Source organism: Balaenoptera physalus (assembly GCF_965194825.1).
Source record: "Balaenoptera physalus genome assembly, chromosome: 3".
Taxonomy (NCBI): Eukaryota; Metazoa; Chordata; class Mammalia; order Artiodactyla; family Balaenopteridae; genus Balaenoptera; species Balaenoptera physalus.
The window spans coordinates 29,831,726-29,855,955 of NC_138890.1; the positions used below are offsets into that span (position 1 = coordinate 29,831,726).

Consider the following 24,230-nt stretch of genomic DNA (forward strand, 5'->3'; position numbering starts at 1 on the left):
TAGAGACAGAACCCATTGTTACAAGCTTGGTCTGGGCTTTGAAGCTAGAATGTGTGTGTGTTTGTGTGTGTGTGTTTTCTTCATACCAGGAGACCTCATAGTCATCATTAGGTACAATCTACCACCTGTCTCCATGGAGACCCACTCAGTAAAAGCAAAATGAACATGTGTCAGGTCTCCTCTGTTACTCTGCAAGATGGGGAGGATTAACCGTGTTTGGTAGACAATAAATATTGAGACAGGAAGTGCTCAGATCAAGAACTTCTCTTGGACCCTTTAGATGTTCTTTGCAGCTCCTGCACTCACTCTGCCAGGAAGGATTCTGAGGACATGCTAGGGAAGAGAGAAAATGCAGTTAACCAGACCGTGCTGGAGGGAGGGATTAGGGTTGATAACCAACAGGGGCTGCAGAAGAAAGATTCTGGCCAGAAACTGAAGCATGATGACCTGTCAGTTTCAGTAACACTGGGGAAAACTTGAACTCATCTCCTATTGCTCCTAAAATAGAGACATATGTTAATGAACGTCAATTCAGAGATGGAAGAAATCTCAAACAATTGTTTCATTTTACAGATGTGTAACTTGAACCCAGAGCGGAGAAAGGACTTTCCCAGGGTCATACAGAAATTCCATGACTGATCTAAGGCTAGGATTCTCACTATTTGAAGGTCAGTGTTTTTCTCGCACATGACATCACAGGTGTAAGCCTAACACTGAAGCTAAATTAAACTAAGTTATCCATGTATGGCCACAGAAACTAGCAAAAGCCTGTGTCCAAAACTTACCCAAGAGAATTCCCTGGCATGGCGGTCCGGTGGTTAGGACTCCACGCTTTCACTGCTATGGGCCCAGGTTCGATCCCTGGTCAGGGAACTAAGATCCCACAAGCCGTGCCCCGCGGCCAAAAAAACAAAAACAAAAAACTTACCCAAATTCCTATGGCTCTCATTTCCAGCTCACTTTCCTCTTGGTTCATGGCCAGCCTATTACAAGGCACAGGTATCACTTCCCCTTTGACTTCCAAGCAGATGCTACCAAATGAGGCAGGAAACAACTGAAAGATATCTGTTGGTAGACAACAGGGTTGCACACGAGACTTAAGCAGCGGGTGAACCACATGAGATAGTGAACACTCTTTGAAGCCATGTCAATCAGAAGTCATGGCTCTCACTCCAAAAAAATGTGGGAAAACAGGACCATTCAAGAGTATCGAGTGTTCTGTGTGGGATGGAATGACTTGGGGAAAAAAAGAGGAAAAGAAGGTTAAGTCTACCACTCAGGGTTCTAAGTTATGGGGTCACATATCTGGGAGCTCAGAAGAATGTTTCTATAAAACATATAAATAAAAATATATTTCTAAATAACAAATGTGGAAACTGAGATCAAAATAACAAAAGATAAGGAACCACAAAGCACCAGACCTCGGGTCCAATCCTAAATAATTACCTTGGACAAACAGTCTAGATACTTAATCTTTCTCCCTTATCTTTACAGTAAGGATAACAATGGCGATAAAAACATAGTTATCACTTACTGATCACTATCTCTACGACAGGCAACGAGGTAAGCACTTTGTATGCCTTCTTTCAACTCAATCTTCATCTCAATCCCATGAGATGTAGGCATCATCATTCCCAATGAGAATCAGAGAGATGAAGTAATTTGCCCAAATTTATAACCAAATCGCAGAACCAAGATGTGAATTCAAGTTTAAGTTCTTAATCGTTATATTTCAATCATTATATTTCAAGCTAGCACTTGTATTGTGCTAGCTCTTTGTTCATGCTCCCTAAATGATCATCGTTTGTGTCCCTTCCGGTTCTTATTCACAATCCTTGTCATATCCTCCACAAAGAAGATGCAATAAGGCTCAATCCTCCATTGCCAACTCTCAAACCATCCATTGCCAAAGTCACTAAATTCCTGGTCAGCTAATTGGGGGAGGGGAAGCCAGGAGAAGAGCTCCCAGTGCTGTCCCTTCCCATTCCAGCTAGAGAACTCAGAATCTAGCAGGTACAGGAAAAGGAGTGAGAACTGTAGCACCTAATTTTCTTTTCTGGGGATCAATTCCCCCTTTGGAAGGAGGGAGCTGGGCCACAGGGCCCCTGAGGGGACCATGGAACCGCGGCAAAAGGCATGTGTTCCGCAAGTGACTTCTCAGTTACTGTCCCATCTTCAAAATGAGTGATAGATAATAATTGCACGCACTTCACAAAGTTACTTAATTAAATCAAATAATTCCCCAAAAGAGCTCAGCAGAGTGCCTGAGACATGGTAAGCATTCAATAAATGTTACCTATTATTGCTATTGCCATTACTATCATCATCATTCCAACTCCAGCATTCGCGGTGTGTCTTAAGCCAGGGGATACCTTCGTGAATGACTTTAATTTACAAATGCATTCACTGGTCTCTCTAAAGAGCGGCTTTAGAGCCCTGTATTTAGCGTTTTCCCTGGCACACTGATCAGGTTTTCTGCCTCCAAAGGAAGTCTGCGCCTTGCAGAACTGCCATGTTAGTAGCAGCAAAGACTTCTCTTCCTCTTCTCTCTCGGCGGCGGTGCGAGGCTTGAACTCTAGGGTTCGGGAGCCCGCCCACATCAGCCACCATTGGTAGCCCCGTCGCTGGCGTGATTAAGGCCCCTCCCCCTTCTCTCTGGGACCACTCTGAGGCCATCTCCGGAAGCGGAGGGGTCTCGGAGGAGGGCCCGCGATGCATCCTGGGTTTTGTAGTCCATCTGTAAAGCTGCAGCCTGAGAGCTGGGCTTCGCGACCCGCGGAACTACAATCCCCAGCAGCCGGGCGGAGAGCGGAGAAAGGGGGTACTCGCATCACGTGGGCGCTAGGCCTGGGCGGGCTGCTTCTCAGTGCGGCGGCGGCGGCGGCGGCGGCTCGGGGGACCGGGGCCTTTTGTTTGGAGCGGCGGCGGGGGGCCCCGGAGCGGCGAGGCCGGCGGCCTTCCCCTGCTCGCTCGGTCCCGGCCGCCCCTCGCGGGGGTGGGGGGGGGGGGCCGCCCCCTGGGCTGGGGCCTCGTCTCAGGCGCCCCCGCCCCGCCCTTGGCCCGCCCCGCCCGGCCCGAGGGGAGGAACCGGCCGGGCCTCCCAGCGCGGCCCAGCTACCTCCGGAGTCGCCGCCGCAACCCTCTGCGCGCCGTACCCGAGGCTGCCTCTCGCCCCTCAGGCCGACGCCATGAAGATCAAGGATGCCAAGAAACCCTGTAAGATGGGGGCTTGGGCTCGTCGGGTTGGGAGAGCAAGTTGGGCCACGTCGGGAAGCCCCTTGTGGTGGTCTGGTTCGAAGCCGGTCGCTCCCCGGCGGCGCCCAGCATGGGATGGGGGCGGAGGGACCTTTGCAGCACCCGGTTCGAGGCTCCCTCCCCATCCCCCTACGCTCGGTTGACGAACGCTTGCCGCCCCCTAGCCTTTCCTCCTCCTTTCTCCTCGAGAGCTGGGAGGTGCAAGGGGGAATTTTTGTTCTGGGGTTTGGCAGGCAAGACCAGAGTTACCAGTGCGCGCTCCCAGCTTCCTCTGAAGTCAAGTTGAAAATGGGTGGTCACAGATGTCAAGTTACGCGGGGACATTTACCAATCTTTTTTTTTTTTTTAATTTTTTTAAAACTGATTTCTGAGCTTTCTGCTTGTGTCCTTGAAATCCCGGTGGGTTCCTGGGAGTTGTCTCTGTTGTTATAATTAGAGCTTTTAAACACACGGCATGTAACCTACCGGTGGGTAAGTGCCGTGACTTGTTTAGAATAACAACTAGTTCATGTTTGTTTTTTAAAAAACAGAGATAAAAAGATCAAAGTCATCCGTATTCCCGCCACTCAGAGCTAACCACTATTAATATTTTGGTGACTACCCGTAGAGATTTTTCTACGACTATATATAGCCTATACTTAAAAAAAAAAAAAAAAACCAAAACTTTCCATACTTAAAGAGAGTAGATCAACGTTTATTTGCTTCCTTTTATTTTTAGCCTTTTTAAAACCTTTTACTCCTGTGAATGGCTTATTTGATCACTCAGCCGTTGTGATTGTCATACTTGAAGTTCATTCTTCCAGAGCGACTAGGAATGCGGGATGCATGCTTCTGTCTTAGAATTGTATTGGTGTTTTGCCATTTTGCAGTGTTGTGTGATCTTCCCAACAGTTCTAGGAAATCTCTTGCTATAGAACGGGAGCACTGATACTGGCTTTTCCCGCCCGTCCGGTCTTGAAAACCTCCACGGAGAGGCAACATACCAAAGCACTCCAAAAACTGTTAATTGTTATTTAAATGTGAGATAATTTGGTTCTGATTTTACTGCTGAGGAAAACTGAACTTACTGAGCCCCAGAGTAACTTTTCCAAGGCTGCACCAACCAACTCTGCTAACTGAGGTTCAGGGCCCTAAGTCACCTGACTCATAGTCCTGTATTCTTTCTTTTGCACCTGTAGGGTGTAGTCTAAATACTTAGAGAAGCACAAACCTTTCTGATCTGGTAGTTTTATCTGCCAATTAAAACATTTTTTTAAACAATGATTTTTAAAAAAAAAAAAAAACAACGATAGCTAAAGAGTTCTCGTTCAGGAGTCTATGAAATAGTGATGTGAAGTCTTAAAATGAGAGAGTAATATAGAAACACTACTGTTTTACTTTACATTTGCTGAATTAAATGAATCTTGAACAGATGCAGTAATGTAGAACAGTTGGACATCTTCCCTCAACACATAGGTTTTCTCTGCTTGTGTTAGAATTTCCATTTAGTAAAATGAGTTTAACTATGACAAGCTCATATTCTGACCCTTATGGTATTATTTTATTTTTGCCATGACAGCGATTTGATTACTTAGATTTGGGCAAACTTATAATCAGGTGTGAATACCGTCTGTGGCAAAGGTGATAATTAAGAGTTTATAAAATAAACTTTAGGTTGAGAAATAAAAGAACACCTATTTTTTAGAAGTAATTTGTTTATTAATATATTGTGGTACATTGTGAGACCATTAATGTTAAAATAGAGTTATGCTGAAAAACCAGTCAATTAATATGATTTAGAAGTCTGAAATAACATTTCCAGTTTCCTATATGTAAAAGATGACTTTACTGTCTACTCAGCTCTTTACAGTAAAAATAAAGAACATCTTGTTCTTTTGTGTGTGGGGAAGAAAGCATTTCAACTATGAACTGTCATGGAAATATATATATATATAACTGGAAAGTATTATTTCTGATGTTTCAAGCCACTCAGATTAGCTAAAGACACACTTGTTTTGTTTTTGAGTTCTTGCGTAGGGTTTCTTTTTTTTATAATCATAAATTTAGTGAGCACTTTGTACGTAAGGCACTATCTTTACATGCATTGTGTCATTTAATCCTTAGAGCAGCACTAGTAACTAAAAACTGTATCTCATACTAGTTAAACAAGTGACTTTGGCTTCACACACTTTCTTACAGTTACTCACCCAAGTGTTAGAAAACATTGCTTTTTGATACATCACTAGTATATACCAGCCTATAAACCAAATGCCTGTATTTAACCAGAAAATAAGAAAAGGAATTGGTTTCATCCTCTAAATTGTATAACTAAAAGATGAGCATTTGAAATTATGTGTTAATTCAACTCCAGGGGAAGAATGAAGTCAAACGTTAATCTAATGAAAATTTTTTGCTAGAACCAAAACAGTGGCAATGTTTGCATTACCTTTATTTGTGTTTTTCACACTAAAATAATAGTAAAAATCTAAACAGTGGTGTTCTTCTGTACCTCAACTGACATGATTTTTTAAGGTAAGGGTCAGCCTCTGTTCTGCTTACCTGTAGAGCATGTAACATGATTAACAAGGTGATAATAAAGGATTTTGTTTATATACATATATATATTTTTTCATTTGGTGCAGTGTAGGTTTGGGTGCCTGCTTTGCTAACCCAGGCACTAAGGTATGTGAAGTTTTTGTCAAGACCAGAGAGAAGTATGTAGCATACGTGTGCTGTTTACTTCTATGTAATTTGATTGGCCCCTTTGTAAATTGAGTCATTACTTAAGTGGATCACTTCCAGTGGATAGTAAGGTGCAGTTGGAGGTGATAGTTTCTAATATTCTCTTAGATGTAACTAATTTACCAAAGGGGGGAAAAGTCTTCTGAAGCTCTTCTGAGGAATTATAATACTGAAGGTGTGAGTATGGTTTATTTTCTTAGTCTGTTTTAAAGCAACATTTTTATTCGGAATGATTATTGGGAAGAGTGAAATGTCTTTTATTCGGGAACTTGAACCGTATCTGGAATTGACCACTGCACATGCTCATTTTAGAATTTTGTTCCTTAAAATAATCCACCAATGTTTCTGAACATTTTCAGCATTTGGTTTCTCTTTCTGCTCAAGAACAATTAAATCCTAGTTTCGCATAGGATCCCTTTGGGCTAAAATCTGCATGGGGCCAATAGCAATTAAATAGCTCCTTAAAGCTTCTCCGCTACCTCTTACCAACACTTAACAAGACACCAAACTTTTATAATGCAGTTTGTTAGAAATTAACAGTCTGCCCTTGTGGCTAAAAAGGTGATCAGGCATGTGGGTTTCTTCTTTTGCATACATAATCTACCTGGTAGGAAAGATAATTTCTTGGTAGCACTCTGCTTATGGTGGTTCTGGATATTTTTGTTACTTATGGGGAACTAATGGCAGTTCTCTTAGGCTAAGGTGAGAAATAGAATAGGAGCTACTATTTTTTTGGAAGGCCACATAAACAGATCATGAGAGATTCTAGGAAATGCTCAAAGTCTGTAGAAGGTAATGTTTATTTGCCATCATCAAAGTACTTATTTATATTTATGGAAGGTATGTTTTGTTCTTTAAATGTATTTTGGTTCATTTTTTTCACCTTGACAGTGGAGAGTTTATTCTCGAAAGAATGAGAAATGTTTAGGCTGTATGCAAGAAGTAGGATGCTTATGCACTGGTGACCTACTTTTAACCTGTCCCTTGGCCAGAAGCAAGAAAGCTGTAGATTTAGATATTTGCCGGATTTCTTTGGAAAGTGGTATTTTTCTTACCTCATGGAAGTATTAGTGGGCCTCTGGTTGTACTTAATAACTTTGTACTTTTATCACAGATCAATAAAGTTTGAGTTTTGTGCCCCCTCCCCTTCTCATTTTAGTGACAAAATAACAAGTATAAGTATTTGCTTTAATGCACTGGAAATTAGATCACTTGCTAAATGAAAGGAGTGGATCATAATTAAGAATATATGTCTTCTGTGTTCTTGTTGCCTCCCCCATACTTTTTGAATGGTGATTATTTCTCTGGCATAAGGAAATGAATTCCAGAACTCTGCCGAGTTGAAAGGATTTCTCTGCAAAAGAAGGGACCTATAATGTTCTAGTTTGGATATTAAGGTTACTAAGACGTTCATGGTCTGCAATATAGCACCTCCAGTTACTCTTCCTTTAAGAGCAGATACCCCTAAGAGAACAGACATAGACGTATCTAACAGGCTAGATGTGAGATGAGTCTTGAATGGCCTCTCATTCATTTTAAAAGTGTGTTACTGGGAATTCCCTTGCAGCCCCCGCTTTCACTCCCAGGGCGCAGGGCGCTAGTTCAGGGAACTAAGATCCCGCAAGCCACGGGTGTGGCCAAAAAATATATATATCAATACAAGTGTTTTACTTATTTAAGATGGCCTCCATTGCTAGCTACCCAACAAAACTGAGACAATTTAGTTTCTTCAGCATCTTAGTTGTTTATACAAATCTATAGGTGACAAAAGCATTGTGCCTGTATAGAGAAATGTATAGAATCTTTTCTCGTTGAATCGTATGTTCCCGGTTTCTAATGGTACACACATATCAAATAAGTAAAATATGAATATATAAGAAACAAAGTAGAATTTTAGAGGGAACTAAATTTCTTTGACAACTTATACATAATAAACTGTTAAATACATGTTGTTAGGCACTTGACAATCTATGTATCTTAAGTATTAAATTATTTTTGTCTCTATCATAATGATTAAGATCCCAGAGAATAGAAACAGATCTTAAGGAAACTAAGATTTGAGAGGTTAATGGCTTTTCCAATGTCATATAGCCCAGTTAGTGAGAGAGCACCAAGTCCCAAACCCAGATGATACTACCTCCCCAAGTGTGCCTGTTTCCAAGTAGATTTACCTTCAACGTTATCAACAGCTGATTTTATTAACCAGATGCACTAAAGAAGCCCAGTAAGTTTAATGAGCAAAGAAAAAAAGTTCTTTTTAAGGAGGTACTTTTCCCTTGGGTTACTTGAAGTGATGATAGGCCAATTTTATTACATTAAAATCTTAGAAACATTTTCAAGCCGTAGGTGATGACCTATTATTAAAACCAAATTTTTCCTAATCTCCTGGGGCACATGATAAATATGTAATAAATGAAAAGGAATGCCTACCAGACCAGGAATTAAAAGGCCCTGGTCCAGCCCCAGGCATGCTAAGTTACGGGTTTTTAGAAAATACACAGAATAACACTTTGAAGGGAAAAGGGTGAGTTTCACATAGATCTGTCTTACCTCAAAAGTATTATCGACTGAATGCATGATTCAGGGTAAATGAAGCTTGTGGCTAATTAACTAGGTCCTAATTTGCATTTCTAAAATCAGGATATATATTTTTATTTATTTGTTTTTTATCCATAGCTTTCCCGTGGTTTGGCATGGACATCGGGGGAACTCTGGTAAAGCTCTCATATTTTGAACCTATCGATATCACAGCAGAAGAAGAACAAGAAGAAGTTGAGAGCTTAAAAAGTATCCGGAAATATTTGACTTCTAATGTAGCCTATGGATCCACTGGTATTCGGGATGTACACCTTGAACTGAAAGATTTAACACTTTTTGGCCGGAGAGGGAACTTGCACTTTATCAGATTTCCAACCCAGGACCTGCCTACTTTTATCCAAATGGGAAGAGATAAAAACTTCTCAACATTACACACGGTGCTATGTGCTACAGGAGGTGGTGCTTACAAGTTTGAAAAAGATTTTCGCACAGTAGGTATTTCACTTACAGGCAAAAATCGATACCCATTCTCTTCAGTTTTTGAAGTATGAGGCTCGTTTTCTGTCTGGTATGTTTCTTAGACTAGTTCCCCCTGCTGATACAGGGGAAGTATGTATTCATGACTTGCTTTTGATTGGAGCATTTAAACACCTTTATACAAGGAGTAAAAACTGGCCAGAGTTGGGCCTGTCATACATAATATGGGGTAAAACCTGCTAAGTTTAGGAACTGCTACAAAGCTACAGTAAAAGCAGACTTCAGTGAATTTGGAAGTGTGCAAAGCCAGATATAAATGGGGCTTGAAATATTTTCACTATTATTCTGTTGGCTTGTTTTTTTGAGTATTATCCAGTCATCTCTCCTAAGGCCACCATCTTCCCAAACCCCAACTGAAACCTGTATCTTTTGATTAATAGACACCTGAATGAAAGTCCCTATTAGCCCTTTTTTCTTGGATTTTATAGCATCGACCCTACCATGTTTCTGTCTTGAAGGGGGTCATTCGGATGTGGCAGGCGGATTATGTAAGCGTCGATTTCTGTGCTAGTAGGGGTTTGCCAAGCGTCCAGTCCTTCCCATTAGAATAAAGATTTAAAAGGTTATACTTGGGTTTACTGAAATTTGTTTTTCTTGAAAATATGCATGTGGACCATTTAGTTTCTCAAATTCACATAAGAAAATCTAGAACATAAGTGATCACTTATATGGCTCACAGAAATGAATACCTTGTAATTTGGGGTAGTTTTTATTAAAAATTTTTATGATGAGTAATACTGATTTGTATTCAGTTTATTGAGTAATCTGACCATAAATTTGAAACCAGTTTTTTTGGATGCATGATATTTAATGTTTGCCAAAAGCAGTGTCCTTGAAGCCAGCTGTCACCTGGCCATTGTTTGGAGATACTGGTATTCAAATTACGGAGTTCTAAGTTTTTTTTAAGAAGTATTGATATTTTCTAGTGATGAAGTTTTATAATATTTGTTTTTGTTGGTGCTCAATCATTTATTAAGCTAATATTTGAACATCTAGCTTGTGTTAGGTATTGTGCTAGGCACTGAGAAGTCAGCTAGGAATAAGACACAGACTTAGCTCTCAAAGAGTGCAGTATCCTAGACCACACATTTAAGTGAACTATAAGTTCAGTGCATTATAATTAAGAAGTACAATGCATTACAATTAATACTATTGCTGTGAAAAGAGATGCCATAGGAACACAAGGGGGAGTGATACCTAGTAAGTCCTTAGAGAACTGAAAAGCTTATCTAAGCTGAGATCTTTTATAGTAAATATTTTATAATATACTCTTTACTAACCTGAAATGAATTTAATAATTTCACATTAGTACCCAAACTATAATATAAAGATAGGAAATTAAGGTATTTATATATCAGTAGGTAGATTCTCTGGTATGATCACACAAGAGGGCATAATGAAGTAGTCAGATTTAGATGCTTGTATGTACATAGATTGAACTTAATTTCTAAAGCCACAAATGCTAGATTGATAAGGTATGTTTTATTGGAGAATCAAATACCATAAGTGGTATTGCTGTTGTGACATAACTTTCGAAGATGCTAAACAACACAAGGTAAAGTTCCAAACAGTAAAAAGTACAACACTTCCTCAGTTTATATGGTGGTTGCGTTCCTAGCAAATTTAGTATGTATTAAAACCACGTAAAGAATACCTTGTGTCTATACACATATAGATAAAATACTTTGTGTTTACATAGGCTCAGATAATTATAAACGAATTTTCCTACTGCTGCCTACAAAAATGTCTGTCATAATGTTCAAAGGTAATGCAGGAAAGGGTTAACTCTTTTTTTTTGCACAACTGCCCCACCCATTGCCGATGTCTGGCACCCCAAGACCCTGCCCAGTAAATGTTAGTTTGATTCTCCCCTCCTCCCCATCTTTGTGAAAACTAAAAAGTCCCCACAGATGTCCAAAACGCCTCTAGAAGTAATAGCACCACCACAGAACCACAGGACTAAATGAAGTCCCTAAGAGATTTTGACACAAAAGAAGACAAGTGAAAACGTGTGGGTTGTACATGATTTTGAAGTTTTGTAAAGTACATGGAAATTATATGGTGTAGTCAAGTATTTTGAAAGCTGTTCTTTGTTCACTTTATAAAACTCGCTTTGGTGTTCTTTTACAGATTGGAAACCTCCACCTGCACAAACTGGATGAACTTGACTGTCTTGTAAAGGGCTTGCTGTATATAGATTCTGTCAGTTTCAATGGACAAGCAGAGTGCTATTATTTTGCTAATGCCTCAGAACCTGAGAGATGCCAAAAGATGCCTTTCAACCTGGATGATCCCTATCCACTTCTGGTAGTAAACATTGGTTCGGGAGTCAGTATTTTAGCAGTCCATTCCAAAGACAACTATAAACGAGTAACTGGGACAAGGTAGTAACCTTTTTGTTCTTATGGCAGCGTTCATATTGTTTTATACACAGAAATTGTGAAATCTATATATTAATGCTAGCTTCATCAGAAAACTAATGTGTATTGTGCAACAGCTAAAAATGTAGATGTGTAAGTATAAGTTAAAGTGTTGCAGATAATACTTTTTTGTAAGGCATGTGTGTAGACTCAAACTAAAATCATTAAATGTTTATATTGGCTAGCATCATTTGGCATCAAAATTTCCAAATGAAAAGAGTGAATTTTTATCTGGAATGATTCCAATAACATTTTTATTTTCCAAAGCATTTTTCTCATTTTTATGTAGATATATTTAAGCCTAAAGCTTGAAACATTCTTACTTGATTCACATTTAAGTGGAGTATTTGGTAACATTGTAATTAATTCATATAGGATGAATTTAACATGAACTTTTTTCTTTAATACCTGAAATATGAATGTGAAATGAGATTTTAAAATTTTCCTTATGATTCCAATATGTGCTTTTATCAACTTTTAAGGAAGCTGGAGATTCCTATTTATTTAATTGAGGAAGAAAGATTTTAGGATGCTTTAAATTAGATTGATTTGTGGAAAAAACTCTGGCCACGCTGTGCAGCATGTGGGATCTTAGTTCCCAAACCAGGGATCAAACCTATGCTCCCTGTGTTGGGAGCACAGACTCTTAACCATTGGACTGCCAGGGAAGTCCCGAAAAAAACTCATTTGAATTTTAATGTAGTACTCCTGTTTGAATAATACTTAATTTTAATTAGTATTTTATTTCTGTGGTGGCTGAAAGTCTACCTCCATTGTAACTCTCTATGCCAAAGAACTACAGGGAAGTACTACCTACTTCAGTCAATTCAAAAAGACAGAAATTCAGTCTGTTAACTAAATTCCAACAGTGATTCAGGAATAGAACCTGTTAGGAATTTAGGTGAGACTAGGGAGCAGAGGTTTTGAATTTAGGGGCTAGAGTGGCATAATTTCATTTTGTGAGCATATCCAAAAGAATAATAGAACCAAGTTAATTTCTGTCTTTAACATGATGACCAGCCTGACATAAATGTCCTCACTGTATTCATATCGGAGTCATGTAAATGTTAATGTATCACACTGAGTTGATTTCAGCCTTGTCAGGCTAAGTAAATAGGCCTTTCACAAAATTATTTCCTGGAAACCATTTAGAATTACAATTTTTCTCCTTTTAATTTGTATGGTATTAACTTTTAGCACTCCTTTTTCATGCACACAAAAACATTTATTTTTAGCAATTACAAAGTGTAAGGTATCAGGTGAAGATATTAGAAGATATAAAAGGTCTTCTGTGTCATGTTGTTCACACGACAACATTTTTTTCCTTTGGTTTATTCTTTGATCTGACAAATTTGGTTTTGCTATGTGTTTTTCTTAGGTTTAGCAATATCTATCCATGTGTTTATTGAATAAATGAGTGCTCCATCCTTTTACTTTGGAGAAAGAATACAGCGTGTAAATGCAACTTACCAAGTTTCTTTATTTTCTTTAGCCTTGGAGGGGGTACCTTTCTTGGTTTATGTAGTTTATTGACTGGCTGTGAAAGTTTTGAAGAGGCTCTTGAAATGGCATCCAAAGGTGACAGCACCCAAGCTGACAAGCTGGTCCGTGATATTTACGGAGGAGATTATGAAAGATTTGGTCTGCCTGGTTGGGCTGTAGCATCTAGGTAAGTTTAACATTTACATTGTAATTAAAGTTGCTTATTTAGTTTTTAGAAAGCAGTGCATCAGGAAGTTGTAAGGGGCTTCCTCTTACCCAGTTTAGTTCTAAGTTTTGAACATTGATATCGTTTTAAAATTAAATATACATCAAAAGTCTCCCCTGAATGCACTATAGGAAACTGTTTTTATTAGTTCTTGAGTATCCTTCCAGTGTTTCTCTATGCAAATACAAATAAATATCCTTATCCTCCCCTTACAGAAGGTAACTTTTAGAAGGTAACATTTATATACCATTATATAGTATACTATATACAGTCGGGTCTCCTTATCCATGGTTCCACATCTACAGAGTCAACCATCCTCGGATCGAAAATATTTGGAAAAATAATAATTCCAGAAAGTTGCAAAAAGCAAAACTTGAATTTGCTGCACACAGGCAACTATTTACATAGTATTTACATTGTATTAAGTGTTATTAAGTAATCTGGAGATGATTTAAAGTATATACATAGGTTATATGCAAATACTACATCATTTTATACAAGGGACCTGAGCATCTAGAGATTTTGGTGTCCAAGGAAGGTCCTGGAACCAGTCCCCCATGGGTAAGAGGGAGGACTGTATAGTCTACAACAGCAGTATATCCTCATCTGTTTGCCTGCCCCCCTCCCTCTCTCTCTCTCTTTTTCCCCCCTTCCTTCCCTCATCCTTTCCCTCTTTCCCTCCCTACCCTCTGTCTTCTTCTTTTTCCTTCCTTTCCTCCCTCTCTCCCTTCTTCCTTTCTCCCCCCACCCTTTTTTTTAATTAACAGCTTCATGGTATTTCATTGTATGAATGTATCATAGTTTGATAGATGTTTGGGTGTTCCCAGTATTTTACTACGTACAGTTCATTGGGTCAGTAACCTGGTACATGTCCACCTTATTTTATACATGTGTAGATTTATCTGTAGGCTATATTCTCAAAATGTATGAAATGTTGTTATCAGCAGATTTGATTTTGTTTTTCATTTCTCTGCAGTTTTGGGAATATGATTTATAAGGAGAAGCGAGAATCTGTTAGTAAAGAAGATCTAGCAAGAGCTACATTAGTTACTATCACCAATAACATTGGTTCTGTGGCACGAATGTGTGCTGTTAATGAGGTAAAAAAAATTGTTTAATTATATGAAAAATGTGAGTTGGAGTTTTATGTACATGTAGCAGACTTCTTCGTATTCCTTAAAGGAGGCCTCATAGGATCGAGATCTCTTAATCCATTAAATCCCAAGATTCATTAATATATATGTTACCTATCCAATTGTGATACTACCTTTAAAGAAAGTAGCAGATAATTCAAATCGGAAATAGGACAAAGAGATAATTTACATTTCATATTTATCCAGAAACCTTTTCAGAAATATACAACCTAAATATCTTGAAGTTGTAAAACAAAAATTCTATCTAAACAATAAGACGTTTTGAGGTAACTTATTATTGAAAGTGGGTGGGGTTTTTTTTCCTGCTAGTGTTAACATTTGATTAGTGAAGTATTGGAAGTTTTCTTACTGCCCTCGGCTTCTTTACAGTGCTGCCTTGTTGCATATGGATCAAGCAGCATTGTACAGGGCTATGAAGGCACTGAGACCGTTCTTCACATGAAATTTGAATGATATATATACTTATAAAAAGCATGTACTGCTAGATTTACCTCATAATTGGGTTATTTTTATTTGAAGAAGACTGTATATACAATTTTGCCTTTGTGTAATAGAGGTATATGCCCATTTAATTTTTATAAATATCAAATACTTTATGTGTTGGGAATTTTACTTTTTAAAGGAATTCTTCATTTGTTCACTCATTCGTTTGTTCACTGAGTAAATATTTACAGAGTACCATGTGCCAGGTATTGTTCTGAGCACTTAAGATAAATTAGTGAAGAAAACAAAGATCCCTGACTTTGTGGAGCTTACAACCATTCTAGTGATGCAGTAAACAAGTAAATTATTCCGTATTAAGTGATAAATGCTATTTTTAAAAAGAAAATTAAACAAGATAAAGAGAATTGAGAGTAGACCAGGAGTGGCAGAGGACAAATTACTGAGTAACTGGGTAGTTAAAGGAAGGCTTTGTTGAAAATGTGACTCTTAGGCAAAGATTTGATGGAGGTGAGAGAATCATGGGTGCAGATATTTGGGGAAAGGGAGGCTCCAGCAGAGAGAAAACTGTGCAAAGACTCCAATTAATCCTCTGAATTACTCTAAATTCAAAATTAGAATACTGTCTTTTAAGTTTCTTAATAACAGTGTAGTAAGTTAGTTGAGGGAGCCACTAGCAGGCATTTTAACCTAGGTTTGGGCAATATTTAACTTTGAGGGGGCAGATAGTAATCTGGGATCTTTTTTGTTATCCCTGTAGGTCCAGATTTTCACTGGCCAATTGACTTAACAGTAATTAAGGCTATAGTTTACGCTATTCAAACTCAGTGTGCAAAAATGTATACGCAGAAGTACTTATATTATTGTGAGAGTAGAAATAGGTTTTTTGGAGATTCAAAACAAACATCAGTTCCTCCATCTGGAAGCCCTAGGGGTCGGGTGGGCATGCCAGTATCCCAGTCAGTTTTGCTCTCCAGTGCTATAGATAAAGTCCACGGTTTCTGTATCATTGCTGAGCATGAACTGCAACATGCTGACCAAGTTTACAGCTTGTTTTTAATCCTAAACACATTTAAAATACTTTTCCTTGGTTTGTCTCCTTTTATCTCATCAGTAATATTTCTCCAAATTACTTTCTTTGCTGAATGTATTACTATTGGCCATTTTCAAAAACAAGTCTATCTATAATCATTTAACTAGGGTCTTTCCAGAACTTTTCTTTTTAAATTAGACGTTATTTTTTAGGGCAGTTGTAGGTTCACAGCAAAATTGAGTGGAAGGTACAGAGTTCACTGACCCCCCAGACGCACAGCCTCCCCTACTGTCAGTATCCAGACCAGTTTGGTACATTTGTTAAAATCGATGAGCCTACATTGACACATCATCACTCAGAGTCCATAGTTTACATTTGGGGTCACTCTTAGTGTACATTCTGTGGGTTTTGACAAGTGTAGTGACATGTCCTAAACTAATTTTTAAATATTCAGGATAATGAAGGCATATACCAGGAATGTAGTAGGCACTAAAAAAAGGTACCAGTTGTTTATATTTATAAGTAGAGATCTCATAAACTATATTGTATTGTAAAATCTACTTGATAATTCTTTTTTCAAGTCATTTTCTTTGTTCTTTTCTTTTAGAAGATAAACAGAGTTGTCTTTGTTGGAAACTTTTTACGTGTCAATACTCTCTCCATGAAACTTTTGGCATATGCACTGGATTACTGGTCAAAAGGTCAACTGAAAGCATTGTTTCTAGAGCATGAGGTATGATATGAAAATAAAGTTTTGTGAATATTAATAGCATGCTTTTAAATGCAGGTTTCATATATTGTTCCTTGCCCGGTACTTTATAAGTGAAGTATAAAACTGCAATTTACGTAAATAGTATATTGATTCCCTCACTTCAGTTTGAGTTAGGGGGTGGGCGTTTTTGTAACCTGGCAGACATCCCATTAAGATGAGAATCTCACAGTTCTTCTGAAAAAGAGAGAGCAGTATCAGGTCTGTGAGCTCATTAAATACTGGGGCTCCTTGTGTACTTAGTGGGTTTGTTTTGTTAAATTGTTTTCTTTTGTTTCTTTTGTTTGTTTGTTTGTTTTGGTTTTTATTGTTGTTTTTTGGCCTCGCCTCACGTGGGATATTAGTAGTAGCTCCCCAACCAGGGGTCGAACCCAGGCCCTTGGCAGTGAGAGCGCAGAGTCCTAACCACTGGACCGCCAGGGAATTCCCTCTTTCTTTTTTTTTCCTCCCCTGAGAGAATAAATGTTAAATATGAACAATAAATATATATATAATTTAGCAATGAAAATCTCCTTAATCCTCCCACCACAGCCTCACCCCCACCTCCAGTGGTAACCACTGTTAACATTTCGGAGTTTATTCTTCAAGATTTTCTTTTCCTATTCGATCACAATATCCAATTAAATTCTGATTGGAGCAAGTATCAGTTCACAAAATGTTTTGAATTAAGTAAACTTACCTTGAATTATTTTGTTTGTGGTCAAGTGAATATTTTATTAAGCATTTTAATAATACAGATTCTGAGTACTTGTTCTGCTCTTACGAGCTTCCATGTGTCATTGTCACTGCTCTCGCTATAGAGGTCAGAACGTGTACTCTGTGCAGCTCCACGTGGCGTGTCCTCTGCTGTGGGAATGGCAGGCAGAGCCAAAGGAATTTTCTTCAGGAAAGGGGAGGGGAGCCAGAACTGCAGCAGTAGTCCTAGAAGCTTTAGTGTCTGACGGCCACTCTTTATAAAAAATATGCATTTCAAAGGCATATATATTATAATTAACTAGAAAATGCTTAGCTTCAATTATAATACAAAAACATATACATACATATGTATTGGGTTGGCCAGAAAGTTTGTTCAGGTTTTTCTGCAACATCTTAAGGAAAAACCTGAACAAACTTATTGGTCAACCCAATATTTGTAATGTATGAAGAATATATACTACCAGAAAACTTATTTGATTGTTTCAAGTAGACTGTTGATTGAAATATTGAGCAATTAAACATGGAATTCAATTACTAAAAAAAAAAAGGTGTATATATTGAGAATACAGTTTAAAAAATATTTTTTTACAATAACTGATGACACAAATTGGTAGCTTTCTGAATCGATGTTCTTAAATAGATTATACACAAGTATGTGTTCTTAATAGTGGTTAATATTACATGTTCATTTAGAAGCTGCACTACATTAATAATTGCTTTTAAATTATGCAGGGATATTTTGGAGCAGTTGGTGCACTTCTTGGGCTGCCAAATTTCAGCTAAAGCATCGGGTTTCTCTCTGTTAATAAATGTCATTCAAGAGGAACTGAAAACCAGAGGTGTTATTACTACATTATTTGTCACTGGGAACCAAAGGATGAAAGAGTAGCACTATTTCTGTTGATTTTTAAGTGTCAGAATGGTAAGCTGCTATGTGTTGCCATATTAAAAAGAGAGCTCCAGCAATGTGAAGTATTTCTAAGCGAAATGCTTTCCCTTCTGTATATAGCCAGTGTTAAATCCTTAAATGCAATACAGTCTCTGATTAATGAGCTTCCTCTGAAAGATTTTCTATTTATTTTATTTTATGTAGCCAACATTGCAGTACTGTATGTTCAAACGTGAATCTTAAAGTCTCAGAAATGTTTATCTCTTGAAAAGAATTGATTCTGAATATTTGTTACAAGTCTGTTCTTTGTGTGTTTTGGTTACTAGTAAGTGGACAGTAACATACCCTGTATCGAAACTTACTGAAACGGCAATCAGAGATGATCATTTTTATATGATTTTAGAAATGTTAAAAAGCAATATTAATTATTCATTACTGTTGTTTTCCAAACATAGCTTCTCCCAAAAAGCATGTTTATGTGCTCTTTCCTCAGAAGTATAACCTTTTTCAAATGCCATAATTTAATTGAAATACTATTGTTAAACATTAGCCTGAATTTTAAAATGAATCCTAGAAAATGCACATAATTGGTGATACTGCATTTTTTGTATTTTGAGTTTATCAGATAGTACATTTTAAAATTTTTTTTTTTTTAATTGGAGGCTTAATGACTTATTTGAAAGTCCGTTCAGTGAGGTCCCAGGACTATTTGAATGGAGGATGGCTTATGTGTATTGGTAGGGTTCTGTGCTCTTCTCTCTATACCACATTTATCTTAGGCCCAAAGTTAGCCATTTCTGTTTAATTAGGTCTGAACCATCAAAGCTAAAGACTGTCTTCTACTGTGAATAGCAACAAAATCATTTATTCTAAATGGATGTTATGGAAATTTAAAAGACGAGTTGTTTTGAAACTGGGAATCTGAGGCAGTATTGCAGAATTATAAAAGGATCAATGTTTCATACATTCTGGTATATCTGGCATTATAGTTCCAAAATTTGTAAATCCTTTTGCCTTGGAATTTATTCTATATTTTGAAGTCATTTTTTATAATGTTATAAATTTTTTCAGACTTTTACTTCGGCAGTAACATTTTGGAGGTCCAATAGTTCAGCAAAGTTTTTTGAGATTGTTACTTATGGTTTAGGAAGTTGAAAGACTTGGGGAAAATTGGGAAAAACTGTTCACCTCCTTAAATTACAGTAAATCTGGATGTACTTTGAAGAGCTTAAAACTTTTATATTACAGGAAGAAAGAGGTATTATGCTGTCTTTTTACACGACAGTTTTGCTCCGTAGAGAACAATTTTCAATTGACTCTCAAGAGGTGGTGCTTGATAAAGATATTTCTCCCTGTAGTTTTCAAATTTTGTGCTCAAATACTTAAAATTCAGTTTTCTTTCTCTATAGACATGAACATATGAATAATAGGAGTAATGTTCAGAGGGAAAAGCATGTGAAGGTAATTTTGAGAATGTAGAATATTTAGAACTTTGAATTCATGTCAGTCAGTGGTCATTTTGAAAACCTACATTGTTTAAACTTTTTCTTACTAAATGTTTCCATTTTCGTGACTAGATGTTTCAGCCAAAAGCTATCTTTTTATTTTAGAATTTTATGATTGGGCATCTGTACAAGAAGCTTTTGCTTTTAAATGATAACTTCAAGTTTTATACCTGTGGCAAACTGTACATTAGCAGTTATAGGTTTGGGGCTGTCGTCAAGAAGGAAATGGAATGGTAAAAGTATATACAAGTTAAAAAAAAAAGTATATACAAGTTACTTTGATCAATACTTTGGTTAATTTGGGACTGTGATTCATACGTTTTGTCTTTTGAAACTGAAGTTACCTGCTAAAATGCATATAAAGTGAGCAACTGTCTCACCACTGTGAGGAAGCCTCTTGACTTTTCTCTTGGACAATCTAGAATTACTGGAGTAATTCTAATAAGTATTTCTAATAAGAACACAGAATTGTGATGAAGGCTGCCAAGATTCTAGTTTTTTATTATGATCCCAGGAAAATGCTTGTATAAGCATAGAGTGGTAAATAGGTTTGGTTCTAATCCCAATCAACTTAATGCCTCAAAGCTCTTATGTTCTTGAACAGTGCTGTCTAATAGAAATAAATGTGAGCAACATGTAATTTTGCGTTTTCTAGCAGACATATTTAAAAAGTAAAAAGAAACAGGTGAAATTCATTTAAATTATATATTTCTATTTAACCCAGTATATCTGTGCTATCATTTCAACATGTAATCATTATAAAAAGTTATTTAGGGTTTTTTTGGGTTGGGGGATTGTAGCTACTTAGTCTTCAAAATCAGTATGTATTTTACACTTACAGCACAACTCAGTTTAGACTAACCACATTTCAGGTTCTCAGTAGCCACGTTTGGGTAGTGGTTACTGTATTAGTGTAGTTTCTAGAACTAGCTTTTAAAAATGAACACTATCATGTATTCATTAAAACTTAAATTTGAATCTGGACTTTTTAAAGAATGTTAGAGAGGGAACACGTGAGAACCTTATTTTTTAAATACGTAAAGAGGGATAAGAAATACCTCATTTGGCCTAGTTTATGTTATTCAGACAAGCTGTATTTCTGACCATTCCAAAAAACATCTGACATTGCATCCTGCCGTCTCATTATAGTAGGTATCGTTTCTCTAATGATACTAATAAAGTTGCCCAAGACACATCCTGAGCATCCTCATCCGTCTTCAAAATGTGTATTTCCTTCACTGCAATAAATTGGATGATTCCAAAGACTTAACCCCCCACACACACCTTATCTAATTGAACGTTGAGAAGCCAATTCTAAAGGACTAAAAAGAAACCCTTTTAATTCTTCATTGAGTTCTGTACACACAAGGAGAATCTTGTTTATAACTTGTGGCTTTAATTTTCATTTTTAAAAATAACATTTTCAAATGCAAGGATCACTATCAGTTTGCTTGGGCGCTTGGTAGAGAACACAAGGTCTAGAACTTTCCACCACCGCTACCACCATCCGTACCCCCAGAAGACTGCCTTTTAACCAGAGAGACTTTGAGAACTAATGGCCTTCAGTTCTACACCCCGACTTCTCCAAAGACAAAGTACTAGTAGACTTCCTTGCCTATTGACAAGGGCGTTCCTTGCTCAGCTACTCTAGTTTAAATAGGTGGACTCTTAGTTTAGGTAAAGTTAGTGCTATTGCCAGTAATATATGTGGCGTCTTGACAGTCCTTCTAGAGGTTCAGATTGTTTGCCAAATATTAGACTGTGAAGATTCCTGAGTTTTTTACCTTTGCGTGCAAATGTGATTGTTGTATTCTCAGTACCAGTTCCTGAAAGTCCATTTCTGTAAGAAAAATGAGGCAGCTCAAAGGGAAAAGGTTTTCCTCTATGTCCAGCGGTACTCTTGCCTTCTAAGAGCAGTCGTCCATCTTGCCTTGAATCAAGGCATCTTGCCTTGATTTCTAAGGTCACATTTTTGGGTGGAAAGCTTAGCAAGGCAGTAGTTTCCAAATGTCCTTTATAACCACTCTGCTTGTTATATGCAAAATATTTCATATTTTGTTTTTTCTCTATTGAGCACTTTATGCTTTTTAGTCTGTTGCATTTGAGAATGTAGTTTAGAAACTTTTTCTGCTAAAGCCATGTAAAAACTGATAATCACCAGAAAAATGAGTATGTGTTATTTTGCATTTAACTTACTGTTTTGTGGTATGTATAAACAAAATATTAGAAACATACTGCATTTTTGTAATAATACTCTTTGACCTTATTTAACATGATGATTTGCCATGAAACGTCAATGATGTCCTATTTTCCCAATAAGTTTGTTTATTTTAGGGTGTTTTATTCTAATAGAGAAGGAATTCAGCCAACTTTGTTTCTGTCATCAGATAATCTCAGAAAGTAATGTGCTTTATCAATATTACTGCCTGTTTTCAATATTTGGGACAGTAGCTTTATATTTCTACTGAGGCTAGTAACTGATTAGCAAAGACCCCAAAAAGTGAGTAATTATTTTTCTTCCTTTGAGGTATTTTAATAGCCTATTGAAAATAAGGGTTCTATGAAAAGCAGGCCATCCCAAAAGACAGTTAGTTAGTTGCTCCATTCATGGCACCATTTGAAGTGACGAAAACAATTTGTTCAGATATGTGGCATCATGTTTTAGAGTTCATTTTATTTGTGTTGATGTATGTTGAGAGGTACTAGCTTTTGGATTCTCACCATAGAATGGTATTAGTTATTCTCTCATGTTTTGTTATTGCCTGTAATGGCATACCTTAAAGTAATATCAAGGGCGTGTGTTTGTGTGTGTGTGTGTGTATGTGCTTTAATCTGTAGAGCTATCTGGAATTTTTATTGTGCTCTAACTTCAAAATTATATGGGCATTATTATAACTTTTCCGTTGTACAAAAAGAAACATACCACTAAATTTATGGATGTTTGAATGTTAGATATATTTGGGATTTTTTTAATAGCCCTTTTCTTTAAGCTGTTTCTTATTTCTGATCATTGTGAGTGGGGATAGATGTGGGATAAACCCCTCCTAGAATTATTGCCTTTGTCAAAGACAATTCATAGTGGGATTTATAAAACGCAATTTTAATTATCTCTAAGTGAGTTGAAATGTCGTGGATTGTAGTCATCTACATCAAGTACGATAAAGACCTAAAATACCTTTATCCTTAGGATTGCCTGAGAATAATCAGATTGTACATGTGTCTGATATTTCCAGCTTAATAAATGTAGCAGTGAGTTGATGTTGGGACTTCAGGTACTACAGCTGGTACTGAATGATGTGTTTGAGAGGAAATCAATTTTTTTTTTCCTTAAGAAAAAACCCCAAATCTTTACATTCTGGCTCTTTGTTTAGTCAAAAGGCTATTTCTCTTTTTAGATTTTCAGTCTTTTTGCTGTAGCGACCAGTAATTTTGTGTTTAAAAGAACTAATGAGGAATGTATTTTTCAAAGGAGTGAGTAAAGTTAAAATTCAAGGTTTTGAATTGTATAAATGTGCAACTAAATTTCAAGTCTAAGATAGTGCTGATTTTTTTTCTATTTCTCAACATCTTTCATACATCGCAGTACCTACAGTTCCAGTAGCTTTCAAAGAAAACATTTCAGTTTTGTATAATTTGTAAAATATAGATAAATAATGCAGATAGTTTGAGATTATTTTAGCTTTATGTTGTGTCTCTGAATCATACGGATCTCATACCTGGCACAGTTGATAGTTGTCACCAGTATTAAGCCATTTTGAAATCTGCCACTTTTTTTCTGAGGTGCCCTTTTTAGTTTACATTTAGAAACAAAAGATAACTTTATAGACCTAACATTAATATTCTGGTCTCCTTGTCCTAAATACAATTAATGGAACATGGATGTAAGTCAGGTTAAGATGGTTTTATCGTTTTTTTAATACATTGTGTGCTTTGACTTTTTATTTGAACTACAGTGAACCTTTGACTTTTTAACTGAAATTGAGTGGCATTTGTCTTAATTCTGCTCAGTTGCAGATCAAATCATACCTAAAAGATGTTTGTGTTAATTTTACTTATACAAGCCATTTCCGTTTAAGTTGCCTTATTCTATCTATTGCATTGTTCTTGCCAAGTCTGAGCTCTGTCATGCTGGAATTATTCTAACACTGAATCTGTGATGTAAAAATGTATGATGTGCTACAAATTTTATTCATAATAAACTAAGTTATAGCCTATTATAACCTATAAAACATTTCTTGTAAATTGTCTAATTTATTTTTTCATTTATGTACAGTTTCTTATGTAAATTTTTAAGATACTTGTTGTGGTCTGTTCTATAAACATTCCTGTTCTCTTTTCCTTAAGGCTTATTTGCATGAAAGAAACTTGGGTTTTGCTTGTTTGTATTATATGGCCACTAAGCCAACTTCAGTACTCTCTACTTTCTTTTCTGTAGTTTAACTTTTTCTAGTTTTGTTCATATTCTAAATAAATGTTAAAATCATGCTTTTTATTTCCTACTTTGCAAATAAATTCTAAGTTGTTTACTATGTTATCTTTTTATTGTTTATATTGTATTCCCACA

The 24,230-nt window shown here is 36.9% G+C and overlaps 2 protein-coding genes across 3 annotated transcripts in view; one reads left to right on the forward strand and one right to left on the reverse strand.

The window, feature by feature from the left end:
* The window catches only part of LOC309658202 (uncharacterized protein), a 38,966-nt gene extending 36,337 nt beyond the window's left edge, over window positions 1-2,629 (reverse strand). For both annotated transcript variants that reach the window (XM_082456582.1, XM_082456583.1), the window contains exons 1-2: window positions 2,297-2,629; window positions 929-1,065 (exon numbers count right to left, since the gene is read on the reverse strand). In XM_082456582.1, coding sequence (XP_082312708.1) covers window positions 929-1,065; window positions 2,297-2,600 — 441 coding nt within the window. In that variant the 5' untranslated portion in view covers window positions 2,601-2,629. The remainder of the gene's footprint in view (window positions 1-928; window positions 1,066-2,296) is intronic.
* Window positions 2,630-2,873: 244 nt separating this feature from the next.
* On the forward strand, window positions 2,874-24,195 carry PANK3 (pantothenate kinase 3). Its single transcript, XM_082456507.1, has 7 exons — window positions 2,874-3,216; window positions 8,653-9,005; window positions 11,182-11,435; window positions 12,964-13,140; window positions 14,156-14,279; window positions 16,415-16,540; window positions 18,005-24,195. The coding sequence occupies exons 1-7, from the start codon at window positions 3,189-3,191 to the stop codon at window positions 18,053-18,055; spliced, it is 1,113 nt and encodes a 370-aa protein (XP_082312633.1). The 5' UTR covers window positions 2,874-3,188; the 3' UTR covers window positions 18,056-24,195.
* Window positions 24,196-24,230: the final 35 nt, after the last annotated feature.

Excerpts from the sequence above, each read along its gene's own strand:
- PANK3 (XM_082456507.1), top strand. The coding sequence starts at position 3,189 with ATGAAGATCAAGGATGCCAAGAAACCCT. Across the intron at positions 3,217-8,652 it reads CAAGGATGCCAAGAAACCCT|CTTTCCCGTGGTTTGGCATG; the intron begins GTAAGATGGGGG and ends TTTTATCCATAG. Across the intron at positions 9,006-11,181 it reads TTGAAAAAGATTTTCGCACA|ATTGGAAACCTCCACCTGCA; the intron begins GTAGGTATTTCA and ends GTTCTTTTACAG.